This window comes from Triticum urartu, chromosome 7 (assembly GCF_003073215.2).
Source record: "Triticum urartu cultivar G1812 chromosome 7, Tu2.1, whole genome shotgun sequence".
NCBI classification, from domain to species: Eukaryota; Viridiplantae; Streptophyta; class Magnoliopsida; order Poales; family Poaceae; genus Triticum; species Triticum urartu.
This window is the reverse complement of record NC_053028.1, coordinates 90,532,450-90,548,454: the sequence shown is the minus strand read 5'-3', so window position 1 is coordinate 90,548,454 and position 16,005 is coordinate 90,532,450. Positions and strand designations below refer to the sequence as shown.

Genomic DNA, 16,005 nt, shown 5'->3' with positions numbered 1-16,005 from the left:
CGGCGGCGGCCAAGGGGGTGGCTTGCCCCAAGCCAAGTGGGGCACCCCCCACCCCTAGGGTTTCCAACCCTAGGCACAGGGGGAGGCCCAAGGGGGCGCACCAGCCCATCAGGGGCTGGTTCCCCTCCCACTTCAGCCCATGGGGCCCTCCGGGATAGGTGGCCCCACCCGGTGGACCCCCGGGACCCTTCTGGTGGTCCCGGTACAATACCGGTGACCCCCGAAACTTTCCCGGTGGCCGAAACTGTACTTCCTATATATAATTCTTCACATCCGGACCATTCCGGAACTCCTCGTGACGTCCGGGATCTCATCCGGGACTCCGAACAACTTTCAGGTTACCGCATACTAATATCCCTACAACCCTAGCGTCACCGAACCTTAAGTGTGTAGACCCTACGGGTTCGGGAGACACACAGACATGACCGAGACGACTCTCCGGTCAATAACCAACAGCGGGATCTGGATGCCCATGTTGGCTCCCACATGCTCCTCGATGATCTCATCGGATGAACCACGATGTCGAGGATTCAATCAATCCCGTATACAATTCCCTTTGTCAATCGGTACGTTACTCGCCCAAGACTCGATCGTCGGTATCCCAATACATCGTTCAATCTCATTACCGGCAAGTCACTTTACTCGTACCGTAATGCATGATCCTGTGATCAACCACTTGGTCACATTGAGCTCATTATGATGATGCATTACCGAGTGGGCCCAGAGATACCTCTCCGTCATACGGAGTGACAAATCCCAGTCTCGATTCGTGCCAACCCAACAGACACTTTCGGAGATACCCGTAGAGCACCTTTATAGTCACCCAGTTACGTTGTGACGTTTGGCACACCCAAAGCACTCCTACGGTATCCGGGAGTTGCACAATCTCATGGTCTAAGGAAATGATACTTGACATTCGGAAAAGCTCTAGCAAACGAACTACACGATCTTTGAGCTATGCTTAGGATTGGGTCTTGTCCATCACATCATTCTCCTAATGATGTGATCTCGTTATCAATGACATCTAATGTCCATAGTCAGGAAACCATGACTATCTTTTGATCAACGAGCTAGTCAACTAGAGGCTCACTAGGGACATGTTGTGGTCTATGTATTCACACATGTATTACGATTTCCGGATAACATAATTATAGCATGAACAATAGACAATTATCATGAACAAGGAAATATAATAATAACCATTTTATTATTGCCTCTAGGGCATATTTCCAACAGAGAGCAATATTCATACACTTGGACGAGATTATCCCTAAACCCCCCTGGTCTTTGGGCTTAGAAATCTCAGACCACTTCACCATGTGCTATTTCTGTTTATTATTCTCTCCAGCCCAGAAGAATCTGGAAAGGAGTTTGGTGACCTCGTGATGCAGGGATTCATGTATACTATAGAATCCCATGACGTACATCAGCGGGCTAATAAGGGAGGAGTTCATCAAAATCACTCGAGCGGCTTTGGATAGCCATCTCCCCTGCCAAGGCTCCATCTGGGGTTGGAGTTTGGCGATTATTGGGCGGAAGTCCTTCTCCAGTAGGCGAGTGTCACTAATTGGTATGCCTAGGTAAGTTGTCGGGAAGGATCCCAACCGACAATTCAAGCGATTGGCAATTCGCTGAGCTTCCACTGGGGAATATCCAAGGACCATCACCTGGCTCTTGGCGAAGTTAATCGTGAGGCCCGACATCTCCTGAAAGCAGAGGAGGAACTTGAGGTTCTGGATATCCTCGTCCGAGCCTTCCACCATGATAATGGTGTCATCCGCATATTGGAGGTTGTCAGGCCTCCATTGGGAACAAGATGGGAACAAATCCCCCTAATGTGGCCGGCTCACTTGGCCAAGTCTAGGATCGAGGCCAGAGCATCGACCACAAGACTGAACAGAAAAGGGGAGATCGGGTCACCCTGCCGGACACCTTGGCCCGTCGTGAAGTAGGGCCCGATCTCCCCATTAATGTTCACCGTAGTCCGACCACTCGTCACTAACTGCATCACGCGGGCAACCCAGTGGGAGTCAAATCCACGCTTGAGTAACACCTCCCTAAGGAAGGACCAATGAACGATGTCATAGGCTTTATGAAAATCAATCTTGAAGAACACCGCGCGAAGGTGTTTGTGCTTGACCTCATGGATGACCTCGTGAAGGACGAGGATCCCATCCAGAATATATCTGCCTTTCATAAAGGCCGACTGGTTCGGATGGTGGATCCAGGGAGCTATAAGGGACGCCCTAGTGGCATACCCCTTCGCCAATATCCGGAATATCACATTAAGGACTGTGATGGGACGGAACTGCCTAATGTCCATAGCTCCCAGTACCTTTGGAATCAGGAAAATGATCCCGCGGTTAAGCCGTGACATGTCTAGAGTCCCCCCTAGATAACTCGCAGAATAGGTCCAGGATGATCTCCTTAACCATCGGCCAAAACGCCTGGATTTGGAATAGGTCCAGGATGAACTCACGGAATGGCTCCTGATTTCGACATTTGCTTACGTTCTACATCATGCATACTCATTTGTTTTTGGAAGTCTATGAACCTACGTGCATATTGTGCTTCTCGAAATCGCCCACCGAAAAAAGGATAATCGCTTGTTTTACAGTGGCAAGGGATTGAACTGTCAAAAATTTCACATGCCCTCTGTTAGAAGCAAGAATGGCTGGCTATTGGCTGGAGGCCTTTACGCAAATAATGTTTTTTTTAGAAGAACAGGGAGGCCGCTCCCCGGTTCCATTAACCAGAATGAAACCATACAGCGTCTTTTTTGTTCAAAGAAACTACTGAAACTAAGGTTTACCAATTCAGACTAAAAACAGAGAGATTATAGCCCTGCTCGTAAGGAGCCAAAGGACAAATGAAAGCACACCAAGGCAAACAGGCGCCTATTAACCAGTGATCACCCCACACAACTCGCTCGCTCCTCTTTTCTTGAGTGGTGGCGCCAGTGCCGCCTGGGGTGACCAGCAGATTGCGAGGGTAGACACGGGGCTGTTCACCATGGTCTTGTCGTCGGTGTCACGCTTCTTGGCCGGTGAAGAGAAACCACCATCTTCAGAGATCTTGAGGTTGTCCCAGCATACCCCAGTATCCAAACCAGGGTTCTTCTTCAACCACATGATATCATCAGGGGTTGCTGGAGTAGCTTCGCCAGCGCACTCAAGAACTCTTCCTCGCGGGCTTTGCTTGCTTCTGGGATCAGAATCACCCAGTACTTGATCATCCTGTGTATCAGTCTCCACACCTGATTGATAGATGTCCAAGTGGTGTTGTTAAAAATCATAGAGTTCCTATATTTCCATAAACACCAAAGGACAGCAGAACTAACTACGTTCAAAGATAAATTCTTTTTATTAGAGACCCAGAGTCAGGCCACAGATTCAAAGTTTGCACCCAAGTTCTTTTGGAAAAAGAGATTGACAAACGACCATATATTTTTGGCTACAACACAGTCAAAAAATAAATGATGGTTTGTTTCTTGCTCCGCACAGAAGACACAATCCAGCGGCTTGATCACATGCCTTTTCCTAAGGTTGTCTCTAGTCATCATCTTGTTTTGGGAAAACAACCAAAGGAAGACATGGATCTTTGGGGGCACTGCCAGTTTCCAAACAGCTGGAAGAAACAGGGGTTGCACCTCTCTAAAGTTAATCACGTGGTACAAAGAGCTAGAGGAGTAGACACCCTTATTCTCAAGTTTCCAGATCAGAGCATCAACATCACCATCGAAGGTGATTGCTTTGGCAATCTCCACTAGCTGGTACCATTGCTCCATCAGCTTACTATCAAAGTTTCTCCTAAAGGTCAACTTCAGTGTTTTTCACCATCCTAGATATCTCTGACACTCTTGTTTTGCTCATTGCAAATCATATAGATGTGCCAGAATTGTACTGCTAGGGGGGAGGTGCCAAACCAAGTATCTTCCCAAAACCTAATCTTATCTCCTGTCCCTATTTTCCATCTATACCCAAATTTCAAAGTTTGGATAATGGATTTCACTCCTTTCCAGAAAGCTAGAGGTATTGGTGGAGGTGCTAGGGACAAAAACATTAGTTTTTCCTCTCATATATTTCTGGTCTATCATCATCTTCCATGGTTTCCCCTCACCTTCATAGTATCTTTTAACCCAAGATCCTAAGAGGCAGATGTTGACATCATGAAGATTTGGGATGCCAAGCCCCCCAAATTCTTTCTTCATACAGACTGTCTTCCAGTTAGCTAGATGTATTTTCCTGTGCCCTTCAAAATCATTCCATAGACAATTTGCCATTTGGGCATTAATAAGTTCTATTGCACATTTAGGAAATTTAAAGAAAGAAAGCAAGTACACAGGAATACTAGCTAGACATGCTTGGATGAGGATTATTCTCCCCCTGTAAGAGAGGAGCTTTCCCCTCCACCCTGCAATCCTTTTCATAATCTTGTCAATAAGTGATTGAACATCTTCTCTCTTAAGTTTATCATAGTGCAAAGGAATCCCAAGGTACTTGATGGGGAAGGAACCTAAAGTACATTCTAGTATATCTAAGAATTCTCCCACCTCAGCTGCATCCATGTGAACTGGTATGAGCTCACTTTTACTATAGTTTATTCTCATTCCAGAGATTATCTCAAAACAGGAAAGAACCATCTTAAGGTTCCTGGTATGTTCTAGATTATTATCTAAGAATAAGATGGTATCATCAGCATATTGGAGACATACTATCCCTCCAGGGCAAATTTCAGCACACAACCCTTGTATCAGCTGATGATTTGTTGCTTTCATTAACATCCTAGTTAGAATATCAACTACTAGGTTGAATAACAGGGGAGAAATGGGGTCCCCCTGCCTCAAACCTTTTCCTGTAAGGAAAAAATCACTCTCAGTGTTGTTAAGCTTAACACCCACTGATCCACCTCAATTACTTGAAGGATCCAATGTACCCATTTATCTCCAAAGCCTCTCTTTCTAAGCAGCTCTTCAAGGAAATCCAAATCTACTTTATCAGAAGCTTTTTCATAGTCTAGCTTAAGCACTAGGCCTTGCCTTTTAGTAGAGTGGATGGAGTGTAGAATCTCATGAGCTGTAACCATACTTTCTAAGATATATCTGCCCTTAAGGAAGGTTGATTGCTTACTAGCAATAAGCCTTTGCAGGATCATGGTTAGTCTATTTGTGAGGACTTTGGTGAAGATCTTGAAACTACAGTTTAGCAAACTAATGGGCCTAAACTTTTTCATGCTGGAAGCATCTGCTTCTTTTGGAATCAAAGTCAGCATAGCAAAATTAAGTCTATGAATAGTCAGATCCCCTTGATGAAAAACTTCAAACATAGCTAACATGTCTTTTTTGATCGGCCCCCAAAAGTTCTGGTAAAAAAAGAAGGGGATGCCATCTCGGCCAGGGGCACCATCTGGATATGGTTCAAAGACAACCTTCTTGATTTCCTTTTCTAAGAAGGGGGCCTCAAGGGCTTCATTTTCAGTAGAGTTAACTTTCTCTTCATCAGAGAAAAAGGTTGGGTCTAATTGGATCCCACCTCTTTCCTCTTTCTTGAAGAGATCTTTATAGAAGTTGGTAGCAATCCCAAGCATTTCTTTAGTGTCAGTAACTGGTCCAAGAGGGCCATCCAGGGAGTGGATAGTAGTTTTCCTTCTCCGTTGGTTTGCCACTGTATGGAAATACTCAGTATTCCTATCTTCTTCTTTGATGTTTGTGCAGCAGTTTCTGTTCTGAAGCCAGATGGTGTCGATGTCAGAGTATGTGGTTCTGTTGGAATTAAAAAAGACCCCGATATGATCTCATCTTTCATGAGCAATATAAGATCCCTGGGCCGATCGTAAGGATATCTGGCATAATTTCGTTAGGTGTACTCAACTCGTGGTGGAGCATAATTTCGTTAGGTCGGCGAAGCAATTTCGAAAGCAGTTTCCACCCGAAGCAAGTAGTGGTTCAGACCTGATAGTGATGAACACCTTCAGAGGTTAAAGCGCAACAATGGCTAAAATTCTGACTATTGATTTATGATGAATCGTAAATTCCGATTATATTTTGTCTATAGCGCAAGCGCAATAAGTGAAACCCTCATGGATCAGACCAAAATAAATGGTTGGAAGAACACCATGTTTCCAGAGTTTAAACGACCTCGGTGTCTTGTCATGATTGGAAGAACAGCACCGTCACCTAATCCCTTACAGCAAGCACTCAACGCTTCAACGGAGAAGGAAGGGTTGATCGATTCAGCAGGGTCGTTGTTGGCATTGCAGACACCACCACACCCTTGGCCTTGGTCTTGGTGGACGCAACGGCAGCCACGGGGAAGGAGAAGGCATTTGGCGCCGCCACCGGGGCGGGGCGGGGCGGAGAGTGAGATCGGAAGAAGACCAAGAAGGTGCAATGTTAGTGTGACCAGTCTTGTCGACAGAGTTGAGCTGGACAAGTGAAAACGATCAGACCATTGAAAGCTTGGCCCGGCTTGCCACTAGCTCCTGCCATCATAGTCGCACCACGGACACAGGCGACAGGGCAAGAGCTACATACCACTCCTCGCTCCACAGGTCACTGACCACTAGTCTGGGGTACCGTGCGCGACCCGCAGGTGGAGTCTTTGTATCCCTAATCCTGCGAATCTGGCCGGCCCATGCTCGCCGGTCCGTCCACTCCCATCGGAATCATGCATACAAGTCGCCGACTCTAGAAACTCCGGCACTAATTCCGGCAAGTCTTCTGCCACTGTGTATACTAATTACTAAGTACATAAAGAGAGGCCGGCACGCAGAAGAAACTAACAAGAGCGTGCGCACGCAGCAAGGACCTGTAGGGAGCCTGCTGCCTGCAGTGACCATGTCGGGCACATCGCCGGCGGCGGCGGTGGCCGTGCTATGCTGCTTTGTGATGATGTGCGGCACGCCGTTCCTGCCGGGGTGCGAGGGGTGCAGGCACGACGAGAAGTCAGCGCTTTTGGACATCCTCGACCAGTTCGACTACTATGATTCGCTGGACTGGAGCAGTAGAGATTGCTGCGAGTGGGACGCGGTGACCTGCAGCTCCCGCACAGGCCGTGTCACCGGCCTCGACCTCAGTATACTTGAGAGTATTGGCTCCGGCTCGGGGCTACTCAACGCTACCACGTTCCTTCCCTTACAAGAGCTGCGGAATCTGTCCCTCAATTACCTCTATATACAAGGATGCTATCCTGGTGCAGGTAATTCAGTCAAACTCTATTAAATGTTGCCATATTTGCTACATTCTATCCATATTACTTGTCCGCTCCTTTAGTAAAACTTTAGATAGGAGGGACTAGCATTCTTTACAACTACTCACTCCGTTCCTAAATATTTGTCTTTTTAGATATTTCAAATGAGCTACCACATACGGATGTATATAGACATAGTTTAGAATGTAGATTCACTCATTTTGCTCCGTATATAGTCACTTGTTGAAACCTCTAGAAAGACAAATATTTAGCAACGGAGGGAGTACTAGCGAAAAGGCCTGTGCGTTGCAACGGAAGAAAAAAAAATCATAATCTTCAACGGCCATGACAACATTTTGCTGCATTACCGATAACATTGTGACAAACATTTTGTTCAACTCATTAATATTTTTTAGTGCACGAACTTTTTTCAAAATAATGAATATTTTTTGATTTACCAAACATTTATTTTTAAAATTCAGAACATTTTTTGAATATGTGAACATTTTTTGAATCCACAAATATTTTATGATTTATTGCAAATTTTATTTAAAATTCTAAATTTTGTGGAACTTTTTTGAAGTACCAAATTATTTAAAGGTGAAAAAATGAAAACAGAAAATAAAAAATAAAAAAATGAAATTTGAAAACAGGCTGCCCACACATGGGCCGGTTCAAACGGGCGGGTTGTGTCTTCTCCCAACGCGCAGAGCGAATTATAGGAGCTCCCTACTGCGTGGGCTGGCCCAGTCGGGGGATTCCATTGTGTGAAACATTTGTTGACACTTATAAGTGGCATCAATGGATAATATTTTGCAACTTTGGGGGCAATTTATGTGACGTATCACAAGAAGCAGTAATGTCTTTATTATTAGGTATAGCAAAAATGTCCATACGGTGCAACGGGAGAAACATATCCTTGATGTGGTCACAAGAAAGATTAGACATGTGAACAGATAGGAGTCAGTGGTGGTGGTGGTAAGATCGAACGGTGTGGGTTAGAATAATGGGGGTACAACATCCTCATTACCTTGCTCCCCCTCTCCCATTTTTCTTCCTCCCAGACCTCTCTTTCTCCTACTCTTGAGGCCATCCAAATGTTCCATACACTCCCACCTTCTCCTTCACCTCTACCTCCGCCACTTGCATCTCCTCTCCATCCGATCTCACCGTCGGCACACTCCTGTCGCTTGTCTCCCCGTGGACCAATGTTCTAACAACGAGGCAGAAGGAGGCGAGGGCTAGCAGGCGATGACGGGATCCTCGGGTCAGACCAGGAAGGAGGTGAGCGCTGGTGGAAGCAGACGACGCTGGCGGGATCCTTGGGTGGAAGGAGGCAGGTGCTAGCGGAAGGAGATGGGCACTGGCAGGATCCTCAGATGGAAGGCTGGTGGCCCTTCTCGTAGGAAGGCTGATAAATCATGGGTGGCAGGGACTTTGGTGCTGTGGTTGATTTGGACAGCGCCCTGACCTGAATGAAGGGATGATTTATGGATTTATTTATAAAGTCGGGCGTATGCCTTTTCTCTAAAAAGAATGAAGGGACGATTTTGGTGGCTTGCGGCGGCTTTCGAGCAGGAGTCGAGAACAACAATCTTACCTGGCTGACCGAAGGAATCAGATCAGCGACGCTTCCTTTCAAATCGCTGAAGATGTGTGTAGATGCACACAGCGATGCATTACTCCAAGGGCAGTGCGTCGCTAAGTTGCACCGACCGTTCTTGCCTTGGTTCCCAAGCGATGGCGGAAGGCTCGGTCTGCGGCTGACGACCTCCTACATCGGGCCTGGACGCGGGACATTCGAGGGGGCCCTCGGACCCCTTGCAACCATCGAGTGTATCGATCATTGGCGGCGTGTTCGTCCCGTCGACCTCTCTGATGCCACGGACACCATTCGTTGGCGATGGACCTCCTCGGGGCAATACTCTGCTAGTTCTTGTTAGCAAATTTGACAATTTTAATTAATGGACGAAATCAAATCACAGAATAAACTGCCTGTAGAACTATTTCACGCGGTTGACCTTTTGTGTGGCGCCCGACACGCTGGCGCCACACCCTACGCCTGCGTGTCGGGCGCCATCTAAAAAGGTCAGCCGCGTGAAATAGTTTTGCGGGCAGTTCATTCTGTGATTTGATTTCGTCTCAAGGTTAGAATTGTCAAATTTGCCGTTCCTGTTACTCTGCCCTATTCCAGGGATGCATCTCAGCACCGCATGCCAAGCTGACCTAGAAGACATGGGCCCCATTATGCTACAAGATCTTCATCTGGCTGGCCACTCAGGACCGATGTTAAACTGCGGAGCGGCGCGCTCGCCATGGGACACATCAGATAATTGGTAATAGACACACCGCAAACCTGATAACTTAGGTACAAACACCGCGATAACTTTTATGGAGGCAAGTTGTTGAAAAACATATTGTCGGTATCTTTACTGTAAAATAGCGGTGATATACGTATCACGGACCTCATAACTTAGGTACAAATATTATGGTAACTTTTTACCTGGGAAAAAAATTGTTGAATACATACCCCTAATAACTTCTATGTAAATAGGATGGTAATACACATTGCAGACCTAATACTTTAGATACAAACACCAGGTAACTTTGATTGGGGAGAGTTGTTGAAAAACATACCGCCGTTAACTTCTGTGTGAAATAGTATGATAATATACATATTAAGGACCTCATAACTTGGGTTACAGACAAAGCGATAACATTTTTACCTGTGAAATAAGTTGTCCTCGATAACTTCTGTATAAATAGGATGGTAATAGACACACCGTTGACCTGATAACTTGGGTACAAACACCGCGACAACTTTTGCGGTGGAAAAAAGGTTGTTGAAAACATAATACCAGTAAATTCTTTTATAAATATCATGAAAATATATACACAATGGATTTGATAACTTAGGTACAACAACTACGGTAACTTTAACCCAAGGAAAAATATTGTTGAAAATATATCCTGGGTAACCTAGGTGTAAATAGCATGATAATATACGCAGCACCAACCTGATAACATATGTACAAACACATCGGTAACTGATTGACCCTGGGTTGGGGGGGTGGGGATTGTCGGCCGGGGTGTTGTTTGGGAAAGTAAACCCCATATAGCAAATCCCTAAAAAGTTTAGTGCCTCAAAAAACAGCTCTTGATCACTAAACTTTGCCTCACTAGCCAAATTTTTCTTTAGTAGTGGGCATTCTCTTAGTAGAAATGGGGAGACTACTCCCCTCTTGCATTTAAGGCAGGAAGACCGTGCACCGGTCGATTGGCCTGTCTCCGGTAATAAAATCTAGTGCTACCGCCCCCCGAAACCATAGCCCACCCCACATTCATCCATTTTTGCAACAGTTGCCCCTGCTTTGAGCCGACAGTCGAGCTCCGTCATCGCATCCCTCAGATCATGTGCCGCCTTCCGACGCCACCACCGCCCCTTGCACGGATCATGGTCGCCATCCTCACTCCTACACCGTATTCCTTGACTCTAACACCATCGCCTATCTCTCGTTCGTATGTCGTATTCGCTACCACCGCCTCCCAAGATCCATCACCACCTCCCCACCGCTACTTCGACCCCCACGTCAAGCTCGCCAACGAGGGGGAGAACAACGACGAGATATCGTGAAGTCATCCCTCTGCCGACCACCACGAGGCCGACCCCTTGGGGGGGGGGGGGGTGATCCCCATCTGGTCATGCGATTCGGATTTCTCCGACTACTGAAAGGATGGCGACAAGTAGAGCTAGTATATAGTATCTAATTTCATACCCCCTCCATCCCAAAATAAGTGTCTCAACTTTGTATTAACTTTAGTACAAAGTTATACTAAGGTTAAGACACTTATTTTGGGACGGAGGAGTATGTTTTATCTCGATGCTTGACCTCGTTAATTTGATGTTGATGTAGTGTTTTTTCTCGAATACGCACGAGTGTGCGTATCATTCATTAAAGAAGAAAGCGGGAAGACTCCCAAGCGAGAAGACTCCCATTGTTGATGTAGTGTTAATGTAATAGGCAATGGACAGTTTAATTATCTACGTATGATGTTAATCTTGTACTGTTGTCTAATTATGCAATGAAATAGTTTGATTTTGTCTTTGAAATGAGTTCGTGTGCAAACAAATTGTGTTCAAATTTTCAGGGGGGGGGGGGGGGGGGTCATGTTTTGGGGGGATCTGCTAGATAAATAAAAATTTAACCCCTAAAATTTAGCTTTTAGCTTTTTCTGGGATGTGGGATATGATGGGGATTAAAGTTTAGAAGATCTGCTATAGATGCCCTTAGCGTATCATATGTGTGGTTTTATATCTCAAAATGTGAGCATGACCATACACTTCATGATTCAAGAGGAACTTACATGCAGTTCTAACATATCAAACTTACATGCAGTTCTAACATACTGATCTTTTTTCTCATATGTTGATTTTTTTCTTGCAGGCTTTGAAGTATGGTCAAAACTGCGCAAATTAGAAATTCTTGATTTATCCAATAATAAATTAGATGAGAGTAGCATCACATCCTTAGTTGCAGTTTCATCGCTACGGTCATTATTGCTCCATGGCAATGCCTTCAGCTCCAATCTGACAATACAAGGTGAGCTTTGGAGTTTTCTCATCCTAGGGGCTATTTTAAGCATTTTCCTGGTCTTGTGGGTACCAACAACATCTTGCAAGTCACTTCTCGTGATTTATGTTGTTGTTTACTGTACAGGACTGAGCACAATGAAGCTGCATACTCTTGATCTAGGCAATAATTATATACACGGCAAGTTAGCAACAGGTAAATGATGCATTTTGATATCTCAATAACTTGTGTAAAATACGAAGTTGGTCGTATTGTGCATTAAAGAGCATTAATAAGAGGTTTTTTTTATTACAGATATTTGCAATATGGGAGATCTTCAAGAGTTACATCTCAGTGGCAATATTTTACTTGGAGAGCTTCCGTCATGCATGAAAAATCTAGCTTCTCTCAGAATTCTTGATCTGTCACATAACACTGGATTGATTCTGAAGTTTCCCTCTCCTATCTTTCCAAGTCTCACATCACTCGTGAAACTTTCCCTCTTAAATAACTGTCTTGAAGGAGTTCTCTCCCTGAGTTCCTTGCTAAGTCCACAATTGACTCACCTTGAACTAGCAAGCAACGGCAACGGTAACCATTTTCAGGTGCAAACAGAGAATCCAGCAACACATCCATCAGCTCAGCTTAAGGTTCTAGTACTTCGAAATTGCAACCTTAATGGTAATTCATCCGTTATACCAAGTTTCTTGTTGCATCAGCATGCACTAGAGACGGTTGATATGCCTAATAACAACCTAACAGGTTACTTCCCCTTGTGGTTGATAGATAATAATGTCAACCTATCAACGCTAGTTCTGCGAGGTAACTCCTTTACAGGTCCTTTTCTTCCATCCAAAGTACACACCAACTTGCATTGGATGGATGCATCCCATAATAGGCTAAGGAAATTACCTGTGGACATCAACACCACATTACCAAATTTGAGGTACCTAACCTTATCAGGGAATTATTTTAGGGCCACCTTTCCTTCCACCTTGAGCTACATGGATAATCTGCAATATTTGGATTTGTCTTACAACAATTTCTCAGATAACATTGCGTCGGCTTTTGTTGGAAGTATGTCAAATATCACTGTCTTGAAACTGTCGGGAAATCATTTCTACGGTGCATTCCCTCAAGACATTCAATTACCTTCCATTTTACATCTATTAATGGATGAAAATGAAATCAAAGGAGAACTTCCCCAGAAGATATGTGACAGTATGAAGCTTATGACGTTTGATGCTAGCAATAATGAGTTGACCGGCCATCTCCCTACTTGCATTTACCAACTCTCGGCACTTGCCATCTTGAAATTAAAAGGGAACTCGTTGACTGGATCGATTCCATCAGGATTATGCGGCCTCCGCAAACTGGTATTTCTAGATATTTCAAGCAATAACCTTTCTGGTCCAGTGCATTGCTTACCGAATTTGTACCATGTTCATATGAGTGAAAATAGATTAAATGGAACCTTTCCTATTCCATTGTCTGTGGGAACTAATATATATACAGTGGATCTCAGAGACAACCAATTCAGTGGTATCCTTCCAGAGCTGATAGGCAAGTCCTTTCCAAATCTAAAAGTACTGCTACTAAAAGGTAACATGTTCAACGGGATAGTTCCAAATGATGTATGTAACTTAAGGTATTTGCGTCTACTAGATCTGTCTCATAATAAGCTATCCGGGCAGCTACCTTTATGTTTGTACATTATGGGACTGGATGATGGTTTATTTAACTTCGAACCTGGTTTTGGAACTTTTCCTGAATTATTCGAAGTCACGGGGCTGCCAGATCAAGAGGGATTCATGACTAAGGGCAGACAAGACAATTACAGGGGAAACATGCTCAACTACATGACTGGACTTGATTTCTCTTCGAACCAGTTGAAAGGATCCATTCATGAAAGTATAGGTGACATGAAATGGTTAAGAGCATTGAATTTCTCAGAAAATAACTTTGATGGATCAATACCACAGTCCTTATCAAATTTAAGTGATCTGGAGAGCTTGGATCTCTCGCACAACAAGTTGGCAGGCCAAATACCTTCAGAGCTAGCAGCATTACCGTCCCTTGAAGTGTTCTCAGTGGCATACAACAACCTGTCTGGTCCTACACCGGGAACAAAGGGGCAGTTCATCACATTTGATCAGAGCAGCTACGAAGGCAATCCGTATCTCTGCGGCCCACCGTTTCTAAAGAGTTGCTCAGTTCCTGAGCTTGAAGAACATGGAGAAGAAGACGATGATAAAGTTGGTGATATCATATTGTTTGGTTGTTCAGCTATGTTCTACATGGCTGGTTTCTGGACGTCCTTGGGTGTGCTTTACTTCAAGGCAAGCTGGCGATGGTCATGGTTCTCTGCGGTGGACATGTTCAGCGATTTTGTAATGGTCAAGTTGGCTATATACACAAGAAAGATCCGTGGCGCCAGTTGATCTTTCCGGAGGGCTGAATAATTCATCAAGCGGTTACCTTTTGGTGATACTAGTAGAATATTTAAGAAGTTGTGTAATTTGTTTTAAAATATTGTCGATTGATAAGTTGTGTAATAAGGCTGTGACGTTCTGTGGCCATGTGTTATATTTTGTTTGGTCTGTAGATCTGAAGTTCTTTGGAACTGGTTAATGTGATATCACTCTGATTGAAACAGGGTAATGCTTTTCCTAACATTGGACTAGGTAATGTTAAGTCACTTTGATGAGCGCTCTTATCTAGATTGCCGCATGTACTGTAAAATACTCAGCTGATAAAAGACAGTGATTCATATTTATTTGAGCAGCATGTATCTTTATAACAGTCGGCCAGGATCCACACAAAAGTTAGACATAGTATGATGCACATGGCCAAAACAAACAACGGTTCAGAGGATCATGTCGACTCAGCAGCGACCACCATCAGCTTGTCATCATCCAAACCACCTTGTGTCTTGTCCTCACCGTCACGGTCCGGCAGCACGGACGCCAGTGCCTGCCATAGTACACCGTTACCGTTAACGATAGGCAAAAGTGCATCGCTCATTGAGTTGCAAAATAGTAAGAGATTGATCGTCTAACTTACCGTGTTCGCAAGGGTTTGCGTCAGCCGATTGATATCTTCGGCAGGGACATCTGAATTTGGCTTAACGGCATGCACATTCCTACAATACATCGGTGTTAGCTACAAAGAAAGGTTGACAAGAAAGATACATGCATGCTCCGTGCTCAAGGAAGCAACACTGACCTATCCGGAAGATAGCGAAGTAGGTAGAAAATACCACAGTTTTGACATTACAGCGAATTTTGAAGTATTAAGAATACTGTGGACCTGTTTGGCAAAAGCTTTATACGCTGCAGTTACAAACACGCTCATTGCTAGCTAGCTAGAAGTTCCAAGCTGATGTACGGCCATGCACAAACTAGTACGACCATGCACTAGCCGAACAACCAATATGAACACACCATACACAAGCTCCATGTTACACTGATAAAATGGAGTTGGTTGTCGATTACCACACATGCCATCACGTGCAGCAAGGACATGATCAGTCCATCTCGACCTGGCAAGTCCAGCATACATAGCAAAAACAAAATCAAATCCCCACACACCTTTGCTAGATGAGGACCTGGAAATGTAGGGAACACAGATTGGGACGAGATGACTTCAGTAGGGAAAATCGGAAGCAGCGGCAATCGGAAGTAGCAAGCAGGAAGATGCAATGAAGGACAGTGTACTAATCATTTTCCTCCCCTTTGTTAATTTTTTGATTTGTCCATGACCGCTGACCAAGAGGACAGGCGGTGATGATGGGTTGGGAGTGAGTTGAAGATAACACTCGTTCTTTCGTCCTCTCTGCTTTTTAAAAAGAGGTCGGAGGTTCTTTTTTATATGCAGAGAAAATACCATGGTATTGGGAAAACTGTGGTATTAATACTACAGTTTTTTGTTCTCACCAAACAGCTCACAGTAATTAAAACCATGGTATTTCTAAAAACTGTAGTATTCTCAAAATACATAGAAAATAATTTACTATCAAACGGGGCTTAGTTATAAATAATTCACAAAGAGAAATCTGCCATCCACTCAATTAGCATTGTTTATCATGTATGCTCCCTCCGTCCGAAATTACTTGTCGCTTAAATGGATGTATCTAGCACTAAAATATGTCTAGATACCAGTGGCGGAGCTATGTTGGGGCCAGGGGAGCATTGGACCAATTTCTGAAGATTTTTTTAGAAAGACTTAGATTAGAATTTTTTTAACAT

At 44.4% G+C, this 16,005-nt stretch overlaps 1 protein-coding gene and 2 pseudogenes across 1 annotated transcript; 2 read left to right on the top strand and 1 right to left on the bottom strand.

The window, feature by feature from the left end:
* The window catches only part of LOC125518461, a 90,276-nt pseudogene extending 84,441 nt beyond the window's left edge, over nt 1-5,835 (top strand).
* Nucleotides 5,836-6,586: 751 nt separating this feature from the next.
* LOC125524896 (receptor-like protein 15) lies at nt 6,587-14,539 on the top strand. The gene is made up of 4 exons (XM_048689930.1): nt 6,587-7,196; nt 11,633-11,788; nt 11,906-11,974; nt 12,074-14,539. Exons 1-4 carry the CDS (start codon nt 6,836-6,838, stop codon nt 14,197-14,199), a joined length of 2,712 nt encoding a protein of 903 aa, XP_048545887.1. The 5' UTR covers nt 6,587-6,835; the 3' UTR covers nt 14,200-14,539.
* Nucleotides 14,540-14,632: 93 nt separating this feature from the next.
* The window catches only part of LOC125518460, a 41,520-nt pseudogene continuing 40,147 nt past the window's right edge, over nt 14,633-16,005 (bottom strand).